The sequence below is a fragment of the Nilaparvata lugens genome, chromosome 2 (genome assembly GCF_014356525.2).
Source record: "Nilaparvata lugens isolate BPH chromosome 2, ASM1435652v1, whole genome shotgun sequence".
In the NCBI taxonomy this organism is placed as follows: Eukaryota; Metazoa; Arthropoda; class Insecta; order Hemiptera; family Delphacidae; genus Nilaparvata; species Nilaparvata lugens.
The window spans coordinates 1,288,301-1,305,533 of record NC_052505.1 but is presented as its reverse complement, the minus strand read 5'-3'; the positions used below and the strand labels follow the sequence as shown (position 1 = coordinate 1,305,533).

The following is a 17,233-nucleotide window of genomic DNA, read 5'->3' as shown; positions in this document are numbered from 1 at the left end:
CTACCTGATGCAAGCTCCCATGTGACCGATTGTTTTCCGCTTTCCATTGCAGCTGGTCATCTGGAAACAGACACAAAGGACCAAGTCTGCAGCTCACAGATTCTCTAACAGAAAAACTCGAATAAATGAGAAACTCGATAGTGAGGCTGGAAAACCAGCCCTGTTTGTCGTCGGCCCACTTTGTCGCCAGCCCAGTTTGACGCGGTCCCGTGAGCTCCACGTTATGATGGCAGTGGAGAGAGATGGAAGAACACTGAGATTGAATAGTTTGATGACTAATTATATTCAAACATCTATAGTGAGGTCCACGTTATAATGGCAGTGTTTGTTTGGCAATGGTATTCCTATCCTTGTCTATCATTCAACGAAGCGGATAGCGCTATCTCTTTCTCGCTCTGCTCTGTTGCCAGATCGTCTTTTAACAATGTAGAATTTTGTTGTTGGTTATCCATCTTGTTTCCACTATTATTATTACTATTAAATTTTATAAAACTTTAAAGTGAAAAAGCACTCACATTCTTTCAAGTGGCGACGACCGTTTCGTGCTGGTATTGCACATTTTCAAGCCAAACAGGAACTGAAGTGTTTAAGGTTATGAGCTTAGGTCATAACCTTAAACACTTCAGTTCCTGTTTGGCTTGAAAATGTGCAATACCAGCACGAAACGGTCGTCGCCACTTCAAAGAATGTGAGTGCTTTTTCACTTTAAAGTTTTATAAAATTTAATAGTAATGTAGAATTAATAAAGATTTAACAGAATATTTCATCTTAATAATTATGAAATTATTGAAGAAAAAGTTTCTTGTTTAATAAAATATAATTGATTAATTCAAACGAGAATGAACAGTTAATATTACAATATCGAGGCAACGAGCTTCGCTCGTTATTTATTTATTGATAAACAGAGCTCAATTCTTTAAAATGATTGGGGAAGGACTAAGTGGCACAACTCAAAACTGTTTCTTCCCGAATTTTGATTTGTACACCATTAATAGTCCAGAAAGTAGGTTATGTTCCATACACTTGAATTCAGGTTCAATTTTCTGTTCAAACATTTGAAAACAAAAAGTTCTAATTTAGATTATTTACAAACCAAATTGAATGACAAAATAACACTCACTAATCACTTAAAATTGTCAAATAATGATCAACTTTGAAAATTATGATATACTCTAGTTCAGGAGAATTATCATGTCAACAAATCAGATTATGTTGATCAAGTCGATTAAATTGTCTAGCTCGATAACATTTCTCGCTGATTGATTAAGATTACACAGCTGGTAATAATTTTGTCTCTCTCCCACACACGAACATGCGAACATGTATCGAGAGACGACGAAATTATCATCTGTTTTTCCAAGGATTAATTATCCTTTTCATGTTCTTCAGCGAGTTTTCCCAAGGATGAGACCTAGTGCAATCGAATTTTTATATCATAAACCTACTATGTTCCAAATTTCGTGAAAATCGTTAGAGCCGTTTTCGAGATCCGTTGAACATAATTAACCAGATAACCAGATATAAAAATATAAACAGATATACAGAAATTGCTCGCTTAATATAATAGGATAATTGATCATTTTAATCGAGAATTAACATTTAATATTACATCAATAAACCTGTATCAGCTACCGTCTATAGAAGGCATTGACAAGACGGCAACGTTGTTCAGCTATCTTTCTCCACTGTCATTAAAACGTGTACCTCACTACAGCCTCATACTCTTGTTGGAAATAATTCCTATTGATTTGTTGATGCTCTTGTTGAAAATGATTTCTGTTGATTTGTTGACAGGTGGCGTGGATCAAATCGGACTCGAAAGCTATACTGGCTATCCACACGCACCTAGTGGCTCATAACAGCCGACTGTCAGTGACTCATAATGGTCACAACACGTGGAAACTGCATGTGTCCAATGTGCAGAAGAATGACTCGGGGACATACATGTGCCAGATCAACACTGATCCGATGCGTAGTCAGGTATTGCTTCCCTCATTGCCTCATAAAACTAGGATAATTTAACAAACAAGACTCATTTCGAATAAAGGATTTGATGTTTATTGAAAACTAGCCGTCAGGCTCGTTTCGCTCGCCATATCCGTCTAGCCAGGGGGCTCCGCCCCCTGGACCCTCGACTGGATCGTCCAAGAATGAGATCAGCATGCTCGCTTCGCTCGCCTGCATTTTTCATTTGGGCATTTTTATCATATGTTAGGACAATCCAGTCGGGGGTCCAGACTAAACGTCTGGCTAAACGGATATGGCGAGCGAAGCGAGCCTGACGGCTAGTAATATAATATTCCCAGGATTGAAGTAGCAGTGCCCAATCAATTTTTCCGCGATAAATGCATTTAAATCTTCAACTTGGTGCCAACCTAACAAAGTCAACTCAACTTAATGCCAACCTGACAAAATTATTAATTTAGTTGCCAGTTAACAACTGTTTCGAAGAGGTACTCTATCTATAGTTCTATAGTAACATATGATATGGAAATTTCAATTATAATTAAGAGATTGGCAGAAGAAGAATATACATGCTAAAAGACGAACTTTAAACCCTTAAAAACAACCCTTAGAGTTAAAATATTGCCAAAAGATTTCTTAGTGCGCCTCTAAAGGGCCAACTGAACATACCTACCAAATTTGAACGTTTTTGGTCCGGTAGATTTTTAGTTATGCGAGTGAGTGAGTGAGTGAGTGAGTGAGTGAGTGAGTGCCATTTCGCTTTTATATATATAGATATAATAAATGCTGAAATGTACAATATTATATTGCCACCATTTGTTATAAGGTTATCAGCTTAAGACACTATTTTTTTCAAATATAAACACGAATATACTATTGAAAAGTGTATGAACAATTTCAAATTACATCTCTTACTCTCCCCCATACTGTACCTACAAGATGGAGTTCATGGACTTTTCTCCAGAGCAATTTATTGAGATGATGGATTGGATAATAAGAGGTCTAAGATGGGCCGCCCGAACGATCCCCCAACAAAGAAAGGAAAAGATGCTCGTCCATTGCAACAGGTTCATACGGCCGTGCACGGCCGATCAATTTTTCTATCCGAATTGGATGGGATTTTCCGGCTCTATCCGGCTGAACTAACTAATCAAGCTGAGACATCAAAGTGTTCCAACCTAAAATTGTTTCACAGTCTTGTTTCTGTTTGTTTTGTTTTTTTTTTTTAAGTTGTTCTGTTTTATAAAGTTGTAACTATGGACAATGAAAACTTGAAAAGTTTGGTACAAGAGCATGTTCCATTGTGGGATATGCGAGACAAAAGATCACCGTGATGTTCAAAGGAATTTGTGGACAAAGATTGCTGAACAAATAGGATCTGGAGATAAGATTATTATAATGAATAGCTAATTTAGTGGATATTTGTTTATTCAGTTTCCAAAACCTCAATATAATCATTGTTTATGAGAAATTTTGGTGACTATGATAGTAGTTAATTCAATAATATTGGTAACCAGCCAACTACTGAACTAGACTGACGTAAACGGTTCCAATGGACGACCATATTCGGCCGAATTAACGGCCGGCAGATTCGTCCGATCCAACAACGGCCGAACGGATCAGTTGAATACGGCTCCAGTGCACGGTTACCCTAATTGGTAATTGGTATCTGTGTCCATGATATTTGTAATATATATGGATGGGTAGCATAAAACCATATTTAGACTACATAGACAATCTGTATATCAAACTACAACCTATGTACTTTTAACAAAGTATTCAAAGTACAGTTTTCATTTATCTCATATCTTAAACTATAGTCTGTGCAAACCTCAGATTACAGCACTGCTCTCATGGAGTACAGTTTTGATAGATTTCACAGAAAATGAAAAATTGGCCTGTGAGATAGTTCTGTCAGAAAAAGATCGAAAAAGAGATCGAAATCTGCATGAAATCAGCAACAGTGTGCTCCCATTCTTGTAAGAAATAATATGGGCCCCGTGTTGCAAATAATAACCAAGAATATTGCAAACTAAAACTGAGGACGGTTGCGCAAAAACCGGTTGAATTTTAACCGTAATTAATTTCACGAGAACCAATCACAGAAGCCGTCTTTCTGATAAGACGGCTTCTCTGATTCAATTAATCACGGTTAAAGTTTAACCGGCTTTTATGCAACCGGCACCAAGAGTTGCAAATAAAAACTAAGAACAATTTGAACGTACTATATTACATCTGTGGTGAACCACTAGAATATTGTCAAATAATTCACGAATTCTAATAATAATTTGACATCATTCTAGTGTTTCATTAAGGATTAATATGACTACATCTCACAGGAAACAGTATCAGATATCTTCTATCTTACAAATAGAAATAGAAATCTAAGCACACTATTTAAAGTTTAATTTTGAAAGGGTACTTGGGACCAAATTCACCAAAAACGAAAACTAGGTTTTTGCGGCAGTTGGTTCTAAGTCAGATGATTTTGAATTGGTTTTTACTTTCCTTGCCCTATTACCATAGGTAAGGAAAGTATTGCTTTCCGAAAAAAATTAAGGTACCACAATTTCTAAATTTCTATACATTTCAAGGTCCCCTGAGCTCAAAAAAGTGGATTTTGGGTATTGGTCTGTATGTGTGGGTGTGTGTGTGTGTGTGTGTATGAGTGTATGTGTGTCTGTGTACACGATATCTCATCTCCCAATTAACGGAATGACTTGAAATTTGGAACTCAATATCCTTCCACTATAAGGATCCGACACGAACAATTTCGATCAAATGCAATTCAAGATGGCGGCTAAAATGGCGAAAATGTTATTAAAAACAGGGGTTTTCGCTATTTTCTCAAAAACGGCTCCAAGAATTTTTATCAAATTTATACCTAGAATAGTTATTGATAAGCTCTATCAACTGCCACAAGTCCCATATCTGTAAAAATTTCAGGAGCTCCGCCCCATCTATGCAAAGTTTGATTTTAGTTTCCCAATTATCAGGCTTCAGATACAATTCAAACAGAAAATTTGAAATGGAAAAGATTGAGCATGAAAATCTCTACAATTAATGTTATGTAACATTTTCACCTCAAATTGAAAATAAGCTCGAAATTTGATAAAATGTGATTATAATTGCAAACTGTTGGCAACTGTTGTTTCTATTAAATCATTCACTATGAAGAGATAGCAGACCTCGTATGTCTCCAGCGTCATTGTCCTGTCACCAGCTGGCTCAGATCTTTGAATAACTTGTGATGCGCGTGAACACTAGCGTCAGGTGATAAATTTTTATAACGGCAAGGAAAGTTGTGTGAGTGCGCCACACCAGATTTATTTAATTTGATTTTTTGTTCATTTGGAATCAACTGACGCTCAAATCAAGTTTTCGTTTTGGTTGAACTCGGTTCTAAGAGTTCTATTCTTATTTATATTCGAGAGTAGCCTCAAAGAAAAAAATACAATCTTTAATCTTTTATTTTGTCAGATGGGCAACCTGGAAGTGCTGATCCCGCCGGACATAGTGAACGAGGACCTGACAGATGCGCTGGCCGCACCCGAGGGCGGATCGGTGAAGCTACGTTGTCGAGCCACGGGCATCCCCGAGCCAACCGTCGTCTGGCGGCGCGAGGACAGTGCAAGCATTGTGCTGCGACAGGAAACTGCCAGGGAAAAGCAAGGTCAGCACTAAATCCATAATGCAGAGTGTTTCACGAAAGGTGTAATAGCCGGAGACCATATCTACATTAAATTTGGATCAAAAAATGTCCAGTAAAATTTACTCCCATCAACCTTGGATTTCTAGATATCTTGATTCTACTAGTAGTTCTGTGAACAGTAGACCTCATGCAGTTTCTTCATCCACAAGTATCTGATGTCACCTGTTCTAGTTGATTCAGTTGAATCATAATTTACTCTTAAAAACTTTTATTTGTTTCTCCAAGATCAAAAACTCACTTATAATGAACTCAGTTCACGTTTGAATTTGTATCCCATATGATAATTTACCCAGTTCCGTGATAATGTTTCCATCTGATAAAAATATCTCTCAACTATTTTAAAATTATTTTTTCCCAATGAAAAATATTAAAATTTCTTCAGCATAATTTAGTTTATTAAATCATTTTTTTCAATCACCTATTAAATTTGTTTTTCAAATGTGAGAATATTGATACTGATGGGCACGCATCATAAAAAATATTGAAACACTATCTTATAGAAAAAATAGACACGGCCAGACATATCTGTGTAATGCATGCAATGAATAACCCACTTGTCAGCTGATTGATTTTGAATAATTCTATAGTCTGATTAATTCTATCTTCAAAGTAGATGTATAGTGATATCAGAGTATGGAGGGATTACTTTTCTTTTCATATTATCCTTAAATTGCAAAATTTCAAAAAACCTTGAGTATACATCGACGCGCAGTTGAAAAAGGAATATTCCTGCAAAATCTCATCGGATTCTATCAACGCGTTTGGCCGTAATCGCGTTATATACAGACAGACAAAAGCAAATCCGAGTTAAAACATAGACCTCACTACGTTCGGTCAATAATTATCTTAGTTACATGTGGCAGTGAATTATGGGCATTAACAGTAGCCGATATATCCCCACTTACAATCTTTGAAAGAAAAATCATCCAAAAGAATTTTTGGATCAGTTTGACAGGATGGAACATGGAGAATAAGGAATAACAGTGAGATAAATAATGTTTTCCAAAACCAGGATATATCACGGCTTCATCCAAAAACCAGGGCTCCAAAACCAGGCTTCATCAAATCACGGAGAATCAGCTGGCTGTGATACCTCTGGTGATTGGAGCAGAGACAACTGCTTGAGGATAAAATTTTCAGTGTGAGAAGACGAGGGAGATCCAGGAGAAGTGAGCTGCAGGATGTGTAGGGTGATCTGAATAGGATGGGGATTCGTGGTTGGAGAAGGATGGCGAATGACTGTGACGAGTGGAGGCGTGTAACGGAGGAAGCCAAGGCCCAGACAGGGTTGTAGTGCTAAGAAAGAAGAAGTATATGATTATATATAACTGAACAGAAAGCCTCAATTGCAACCTTTTCTCTCAACATTATGATCATTGGATTAGAAAATGTTTTTCCTCAAAGGACTAATCACCTATTGAAATCCTACCGTTCCACTATATCATGAGAGACCCTGTATTTGTTGCAACTGAAACAAATTGCGGCTTAAGCAACATAACTCTATGTCATCTCTATTTTCATCCCTGTATTCTCCACAGCTCTACAATCCTCAGATTGAACATTTTGTTAATTAAATAAAAATATCAAGAAATTCTCAAAAACCACAGATTTATTGATACTTAGAGAGACCGGTTTCGGTTGTTACACCATTTTCAATCTCAAATAACTGAAACTAAATACAAGAGCAGCAGAATTTATACTAGTAGGGGAGTACTAATAATAATAGTACTATTATTATTTAGGCGAGTACTACTATTGGTCAAGAGCATGAGCGCCTGCCATTGGCCCAGCTAGACAGTCTCCTCCCACTTGACGGTGTCACAAAATGGCGGCTTAAGCAACAGACTTGCCATGATAACAAAATTTACTTCCAGTACAAAATAAGAACCAAGAAAACAAGTAAAATATAATAAAGTAAATATGTGAATAGAAAAACTATTGACTAATGTATGCTTACAATGTTATTATAAAACTAAATTCGTAGTGTTGTATTGCTTGAAATGAATATGGTCATTTAAACTATACTGAGAATTGTCTTTAATTACTCTTGTTATTTCTGAAGCCTCTAGAATATTCAAAGATCTGCCTTTGTTACTGACATGCAGAAACTCAACATTCTCCTCAACTGTGAACTTGTGATTATGAATAATTGTGTAATATATTTGTAATATGAATAATTACCACAATATCAATTTCTCAACTACACAAAAAGGGGAAAAAATGTATTAATTACTTTATTGTTAAAGAACGATCTGGCAATGTCGCGGAGATAAAAAAGGATTGCGCTATCTGCTTTGTCGAATGATAGACAAGGATAGCAACACCAATGTTAATCAAGTATCTCTTTTATAACGTGTGCCTTACTATACAGTATTTTTATTTTTTATTTATTTATTTCATTGGCTATTACATATCATATTTATAATAAATATAATATGATTGGGAGAAGACAACAGGCATAGCCCAAAACTGTCTTCTCCCAAATTTTTACAAATAAAAGTTTCAAAAAAGAATAAGGTTAAGATTTCACTTTCACTTCAAACAGTCCAATTTCCACTTCAAAACTGATGACTAAACCAAAAATTTTGAATTTTGATATTTAAAAACTGATTAAAAACAAAAATATTCCACTCAAATCTCTACAAATTGGAAATTTTTGAGTAATTTTGCATAATTTTGAGGCATGAAATTAATTTCAAAGTAATTTCATCCAGTACCATGAAAAAACGACCAGTTTTGTTCTCTTTTCAAATGTGAATTGTGTTTAAATAGTTATTTGTATATCTAGAGTGAAAAGTGCTGTTTTTTCTCCCTGAGGGAAAAGTTTGAAGCCCGAGGCGAAGCCGAGAACAACAATTTTCCTGAGGGGGAAAAAACATTTTTCACTCGTGATATACACAACATTTTTCCTCCACCTACATTTTTATAAAAACTGCAAATAAAATAATTTTTAAAAACGTATGTGACCAAACAATGTGTTACAACATAATCTAAAAAGTAAACAGAAACAGCTGGCTTGTAATCACAGTTCTCCTCCGACAGCACTATCTGTCGGCTAAAGTTGTAACAACAATGACAGCCACAACTACAGCTATGATGAAGTTCCCGTTTCAAATTTGATTAGTTAATAAGTAATATTCGTTGGCTGGTATTTTGAATAACATGGATTAAAAGAAAAAAAAATAAATTTTTTCTAGTATAGTGATATGAAGTTTGTAATAATAATTTCAGCATACAAACATAAATTTTATATAACGATCAAATGTCTGGTTGAGGTATTGAATTTAGTTGGTTTAATGACTACTCTATGTGCTTCCTCATCTGAGCTTAGACCTTCTGACCTATTCCAAATGTACGTTTTTAAAATAGAGATGCTTCCCATGTTATTCAAATGGAGCCACTTTTACTCTCTAGGGAGTTTTTCTGTTTTTTAGTACCGAGAGCAAAAAAGTGACACTTTAGTATCATGTTTCAGGGAGTAAAGTTGGTACTTTAGACAGTAGGTGGAGGAAAAATAAGTTTTCCTAATTTCAAACTTTATGAAATAGAAACTCAGAAAGTGAAAGTGCAAATTTTTAGTAAGAAAAGAAAACATACAGAACCCAATACATAACCTATAAACTTGAGTGTTGATAGGAAATGAGATTGGGTAATACGGCGAGGCAGAAATAACATCCAAAAGGATCTCTCCGCCAATAAAGGCCATATGAATAAATAAATAACGACCAGTTTCATGCACCAGCGAAAACTATTTGTACAAAAATTACATTAATCAACGAGATCGGAACTGAGCTCTTGAATAATTTTTCAGCAGTCAGACATTTATTACGTTTGTACAACATTTGAGCGCATTTGAACGCGCATATGAAGGCGTCCATTGTGCGAGGCCAGAGTCGCTGCATTGTCAGAGCGCGCTCACATGGAAAATCTCAGCTGATAGCCGGCTCAGGTCACAACTGTGCAATAAATCGTCTGCCCGCTCACAATAGAAAATAACTTTGATGCCTAATAATCCTACAAGGGCTTAACTACAACTGCCGACTGGATCTCGGCCAAAAAGCACGCGACAGCCGGCTGCTACTCGTTCATTTAATCCTATTCTACTGGCAGTTTGCACTTTTGATTGGTTGAAAAACATCTGATAACAGGAATCGATGTGGAGGTGCCATTTCATATATGAGGTCCACATTATCTGTACTATAATCTATATATATATATATATATATATATATTATATATATATATATATAAAAGCGAAATGGCACTCACTCACTGACTGACTGACTGACTGACTGACTGACTGACTCACTCACTCACTCGCATAACTAAAAATCTACCGGACCTAAAGCGTTCAAATTTGGTAGGTATGTTCAGTTGGCCCTTTAGAGGCGCACTAAGAAATCTTTTGGCAATATTTTAACTCTAAGGGTTGTTTTTAAGGGTTTAAAGTTCGTCTTTTAGCATGTATATTCTTCTTCTCCCAATCTCTTAATTATAATTGAAATTTCCATATCATATGTTACTATAGAACTATAATCTAGAGAGAGTACCTCTTCGAAACAGTTGTTAACTGGCAACTAATTAATAATTTTGTCAGGTTGGCATTAAGTTGAGTTGACTTTGTTAGGTTGGCACCAAGTTGAAGATTTAAATTCATTTATCGCGGAAAAATTGATTGGGCACTGCTACTTCAATCCTGGGGATATTATATTACTAGCAGTCAGGCTCGCTTCGCTCCCCATATCCGTTTAGTCTGGACCCCCGACTGGATTGTCCTAATATATGATAAAAATGCCCAAATGAAAAATGCAGGCGAGCGAAGCGAGCTTGCTGATCTCATTCCTGGACGATCCAGTCGGGGGTCCAGGGGGCGGAGCCCCCTGGCTAGACGGATATGGCGAGCGAAGCGAGCCTGACGGCTAGTAAAGGAATAAATTGACTTATACACGTACGGGATAGAAAATTCACGAATGACGTATCATCACGTCTCAACTACCGGACTGATAGTCTAGCACGGGTTGCCTGCTGGTCCATAATTGACCGAGCGAAGTGAGGTCTAAGATTCAAGTCGACGGTTTAGCATTTCTCTTAATGTTTAAATGTTGCGCATTTACTGCGAAACGCGGTAATAGATTTTCATGAAATTTGACAGGTGTGTTCCTTTTTTAATTGCGCGTCGATGTATATACAAGGTTTTAGGAAATTTTGCATTTCAAGGATAATATAAAAGGAAAAAGGAGCCTCCTTCATACGCCAATATTAGAGTAAAAATCAGACTATAGAATTATTCATCATAAATCAGCTGACAAGTGATTACACAGATGTGTGGAGAAGCCAGTCTATTACTGTATTTCCATAAGGTCTGTAGTTTCAATCAGGTACTTGTGGATGAGAATACTGCGTGAGGTCTACTGTTCACAGAACTACTAGTATAATAAAGGAATGAATTAGCTTATACACATACGGGATAGGGAATTCACGAATGACGCATAATCATTATAGCTCCGATTGATGAAGCAGTGCCCAATCAATTTTTCCGCGATAAGTGCATTTCAATCTTCAACTTTGTGCCAACCTAACAAAGTCAACTCAACTTAATGCCAACCTACAAAATTATCAATTTAGTTACCAGTTAACAACTGTTTCGAAGAGGTACCTCTCTAGATTATAGTTGTATATTAACATATGGTATGGCCTTTGTTCAATTATAATAATTAAGAGAATAAGAAGAATATACATGCTAAAAGACGAACTTTAAACCCTTAAAAACCACCCTTAGAGTTAAAATATTGCCAAAAGATTTCTTAGTACGCCTCTAAAGGGTCAACTGAACATACCTACCAAATTTGAACGTTTTTGGTCCGGTAGATTTTTAGTTCTGCGAGTGAGTGAGTCAGTCAGTGAGTGAGTGCCATTTCGCTTTTATATATATAGATTATGAGAATGTTTTGAGCCTGGTTTTTATTAGTAGAGTTAGTGATAGAGTTCTCTGGGAAAGTACTAACTATCTTGTGAACTCTCCCAATGAAAACGTTCATGGTAGAGTACTAGTTTCCAGTAGAGTAGAGTGGGATAGCACTGTTGGATAGCACTCTACCACTTCCCTTCCTCCAACACCGCTTCTCACTCTACTCTACCACTACTATGCTAGAGAAAACAGTCTCGAGCTAGTAGAGTAGAGTCGTGCCGTAGGCTATCAAGTTTAGAAATATTGTTATTATTTTATTGAAAAGTATTAATTTATTAAAAAGTGTTAAAGTGTTAATTTATAGTTTAAAGTATTGATATTTTAAGGTTAGTTCTGTTCACTAGACTGTTTCACTGACTTTGCTACTTTACCTACTATTCCCAGTTGTAGTGAAAACATTTACTCGACCAAGTAAGTAGAGTAGAGTCAAAGTTAGTAGACAGAAGGTTGGTCACTCATCTATAGTATTTTAGTTGAAATGCAATTGGAGTGGGGGAACTGCAGCCGTGACGTAGGCTGTAGTACAGAGTAGGCAGAATATCGCATTCTTGAAAATCATACGGTGACCTATAGTCAAATTATATAACACAAACATTTTCTGATATGCATTTTCTGCATTACAGTAATTATCAAAACATTTGAATAATACAAACATTTTGCAATATAAAATCAAAAAACCCACCTCCTAACCTCCCCTTTCAAACCCTTAAGGTTTCTTTATCTTGTTACACATGGAATTGAATAGAGAATGCATTTATTCAAATGCTAATTAATATATGATTATTATTATTATAGGGCTGGCAACTAATTTTTGGATAGTAGTTCTCATCGAATTTCCATCTAGCTGTTAACCCTGTTGTCAATGTCTGCAGTAGCAGGAGTCTCCGGGGTGATATACAGCATTTATTTAGGATTTTCGTTAAATAATAATCGTTTCTTTATCTTTTAGGTCGTGTTTATATTTTGTAGTTGGCTATACATCAGCTTGTGAATTTCGGGGATGAGATATTTTGATTCTCGTAGAACATGTGCTCGATACCAGCATATTGTGTTCAGTGCATTTACATGAATAAAATTCATCGGATTTATTGGGATCGGTTTATTGCAATGCATTGGTTTATCAAGATTTTTTATGGGTTAATCTGAAATTATAATAGTATAACGTTGTCTACGAACGCTTTTCCAGCTTATTAACTTTTTCGTGTTACGTGTTTAGATTCTTGGAAAACTTTCAACTTCATTTTATTCATACAAGTTGAATTAACTTGAAATATTAAACAACATCATTAGAATCGGTGATTAATTCGCTATAAGTATGGGGAATTTTTAAGTTCTAGATCAATCTTGAGGGGATTAAACGACGATGTATTTGAAGATAGAGTGATAAAACTGTATGCTCAGTGTGGTTACTCTATCACGTTTTTACTACACGTGACGTCACGCTGGCATTCCCCCCACCACTTCGAATCTTACACCTGTGAGTGATCAACCTTCTGTCTACTAACGTTGGAGTAGAGTTAGTTCGGTAGAGTTAGTATGCCAGTTACTCGACCACTAACTCTACCAGTGAAAACCAGGCTTTACTGATAAAAGATCAACGAATATTGACGATTCTCACAAGTGAGAGATCAGATGAAAGTGCTGTAAAGTGAATAGGGTGTCCCTGTAAGTGGCAATTGGTTATTCAATATACAGTATTTTTCTAATCCTGTTCTTTTATGCGTGTCGTGCCGCGAACGCGGTCGCGAAATATCCCCCTTTCCGACACCCCCTATTTCCGCCACCCCATTCTGACCCCCTTAAATAAATCCCCCCTGCTGCAGTGGTGCCCACAACTTGCACAAGCCGACTGCCCGAGTCTGCATCACGCTTCAAGTGATTTGCGGTATTTACATACGGCTGGCATTTAATCCCCCGCTATTGCGTATAAATACCAACACCTGATGCTCTCTCTATTCTTCTTTTTAGTGTATGCTCTCTCTTTCACAAACATGTGTTTTCTCTTTTAAATTCTCTGGTTTTTGAAACTCTCTCTCCCTCTTTTCGTACTCACAAACATTATTTGCCTTCACTTTTAAAATTCTCTGATTTTTCAATCCTCTCCTTCTCTCACTCACTCTTTTCGTACTCACAAACATGTCTCATCTCTGGTCTTTTAAATCCCTCTTCCTCACACACACACTCTCTCTCTCTAAGGAGAGTCAAGTGTAAGAGAGGGCCGACTGCGCCCTAACTTCGCCCTCCTAGGTAAAAATAAAGGCAGTCATTCAATTCAATTCAATTCTCTCTCTCTTTTCGTACTCACAAACATTTTTCTCTTATCTTTCAAACCCATCTTTCTCACACTCTCACTGTCTCTTTTTTCATACTCACTCTTTCACAAACTTGTCTTCTCTTTTAAATTATCTGCTCTTTTGAACCCTCTCTCTCACTCTCCATTTTCGATGCTCTCTTCTACGAACATTTCTTCTCTTTCAAATTCTCTGGTCTCTTTCTCACTTCCTCTTTTCGTACTCACAAACATTTCTTCTTTTCAAATTCTCTGGTCTCTTTCTCACTTCCTCTTTTCGTACTCACAAACATTTCTACTCTTTCAAATCCTCTGGTATTTTGACCCCTCTCTTTCTATCGCTTACTCTCTCTTTTCGAACTCATTTTTCCACAAACATGTGTCTTCTCTTTTAAATTCTCTGGTCTTTCAAACCTTTTTTTCTCACTCACTCTCTCTCTCTCTCTCTCTCTCTCTCTCTCTTTCCGTACTAACTCTTTCACAAACATCTCCTCTCTTTCGAATTTCTAATCTTTCAAACCCTTCTTTCTCACACTCTCTCTGTCCCTCTTTTCGTACTAATTTTTTTCTCAAACTTGTCTTCTCTTTCAAATGATCTGTTCTTTCAGACCCCTCTCTCTCTCTCTCTCTTTTCGTACTCACTCTTTCACAAACTTTTCTTCTCTTCCAAATTCTCTGGTCTTTCAAACCCATCTCACTCTCTCTCTCTCTCTCTCTTTTCGTACTTACTTACGTCACAAACATGTGTCTTCTCTCTCAAATTTTCTGGTCTCTCTCAGAGCCCTCTCTCAGGATATCTCTCTTTATTCGTACTTACTCTCTTACAAACATGACTTCCCTTTCAAATTCTCTGGTTCTCAACCCCTCCTGTCACACACTCTATTCCACTCTCTCGTTTCACTTTATCTCTCTCTCTCTTTCTCACTATCTCTCCCTTTCTCACACACTCTCTCTCTTTTTCTCTTTTTCACTCTCTCCCTCTCGCAGTCCAGGCTACAGCAACCTTTGTCATGACCCTCTCATCCATTTTGAATTATTATTTGTCTGGTCACCCCCTACTCTCACCGTATGTAATCCACATTTTCCGTCAATACTTCCTCGAATCCCAGTCATTGGAAATGGACAATGGATGTTAGTTATCTAACATGTAAATAGATATCATACACATCATAGCTATGGTGTAAATCCATGAAGAATCATTTTACTCATCAAATATAAGGAATTACTCACATCTCTCATCAATTCGTATTTTTTATCCACAAAATATCAACAAAAATATAAATATAAGTCATAAATTGAATGAACTCACGGCTAGTACTCAATTTTGTCTTTTTCTGACCGTGCTACAAACTAGTAGTTCTGTGAACAGTAGACCTCACGCAGTATTCTCATCCACAAGTACCCGATTGAAACTATAGACCTTATGAAAATACTGCAATAGACTGGCTTCTCCTCACATCTGTGTAATCACTTGTCAGCTGATTTATGATGAATAATTCTATAGTAAGAATGAGGCTCCTTTGTCCTTTTATATTATCCTTGAAATGCAAAATTTCCAACCTTGTATATAAGTCGACGCGCAATTAAAAAAGGAACATACCTGTCAAATTTCATGAAAATCTATTATCGCGTTTCGCCGTAAATGCGCAACATATAAACATATAAACATTAAGAGAAATGCCAAACCGTCGACTTGAATCTTAGACCTCACTTCGCTCGATCAATAAATGTAGGTATATGTTTGACATTTTATTTTTGTAATCTTGTCCATTGAAAACGTTTCTAATTTGATTTTTGATGGCAATAAAAATTTAATTTGAAAAAAAATCATCAACTAACTCCTATCCAGAGAGAATCACTGTGCTCTGTTCTAATCGGAATAGAATGTATGAGACTCCATCTGAAGCTTTCCAATGATTACAGCATATGTTAGAATATCAAGTGTCAATTATCTCAGTTTCATATGGCGTTCACCTTACCATGTTCATACTTTTTCATCCTTTGAAACCCATATAGGAAAAATATCTCAAAATCCGTTCATAATGCGCGTCTAGCATTTTTGAAGAATATTTGTGCAACATTTTAAGTCATTTAAAACTGTAGGTTCCGGCTGAAGTATTACAGTCTTTAAGGCCCACTGATGGCTTGAATTATATATTCAGGCGGTGGGACCTTCCCGCAAGGGACTTCCCACCAACAAAAGCCATACGAATTCACTTCAATAAGTGTATTAAAAAAAAATTAAAAATTCTTTATTAGTTCTTCAACATCTATAAATATACAAAAAACAAAACTTTCAGCAGAAATAGAAGAAACCAATCACCTGCAATGAAAATCCTGTGCGCAGGTGAGAGTTGCTTATACAAATTCGATATGAGTCATTATAAGTACTTACAAAAGATGAAATGAGAAATTATATAATATAATATTTAATAAAAGAAGATGATGAATATGTGGAATAAGGGTGAAAGAAAGAGAAAAATAATGAAAAGAGGAAGGAAGAGAGATGGCAAACATAATATTAAAACAAAGATAAGAGCCATTGAAAAAGTATGTCCTCGATTTTACTGGTAAATCGCCAATCACCTGCAAGGAAAATCCTGTGCGCAGGTGAGAGTTGCTAATACAATTCAATAATTCAATATGAGTCATTATAAGAACTTACAAAAGATGAAATGAGAAATTATGTAATATAATAAAAGAAGATGATGAATGAGTGGAATAAGGGTGAAAGAAAGAGAAAAAGAATGAGAAGAGAAAGAAAGAGAGATGGCAAATATAATAGTAAAACAAAGATAAGAGTCATTAAAAAAGTATGTCCTCGATTTTACTGGTAATTATCCATTCAATAGTTCTTCTTTTAAGCAATGTAACGGAATTTCGATTAATATGCTCCATAAGGTAATCTGGAATTTCAATCATTATAATAATTATAATCATTTTATTGATTGGACAATGATGAAAAGGATTTTAATCAAACTATTTTCCCAGCATAAACGAAGAACCAATCACAGATACCTTGAGGCACAGAATCAAAAACAGATCGATCAACCGAACGAACGAACAAATCGCAAACGTACAAGCAGCGATTTCACCTGATTGAAGTGCCAAGATTGATTTTGACGACGAACAGTACAGTAGTAAAAATCGGGAACGTAGGTAAAACAAGAAGGTTAACCGATTGGTTAGGGGGTTGGCGGTTGTTAGGGGGTCGGGGGTTGATCGCTGCATCCGACAGCAGCCGTGAGTTGTTAGGAACAGGAGGATCAGTCAGTGAAGCATGCAATGAACGAAGAGC

The 17,233-nt window shown here is 36.3% G+C and overlaps 1 protein-coding gene across 1 annotated transcript in view; it reads left to right on the top strand.

Moving 5' to 3' along the window:
* Positions 1-17,233, top strand: part of LOC111050819 (lachesin-like) — a gene marked incomplete in the record, with an annotated part of 415,558 nt that overhangs the window by 356,131 nt on the left and 42,194 nt on the right. Inside the window, 2 exon segments of the mRNA XM_039421521.1 lie at positions 1,795-1,980; positions 5,446-5,638. Coding sequence (XP_039277455.1) covers positions 1,795-1,980; positions 5,446-5,638 — 379 coding nt within the window.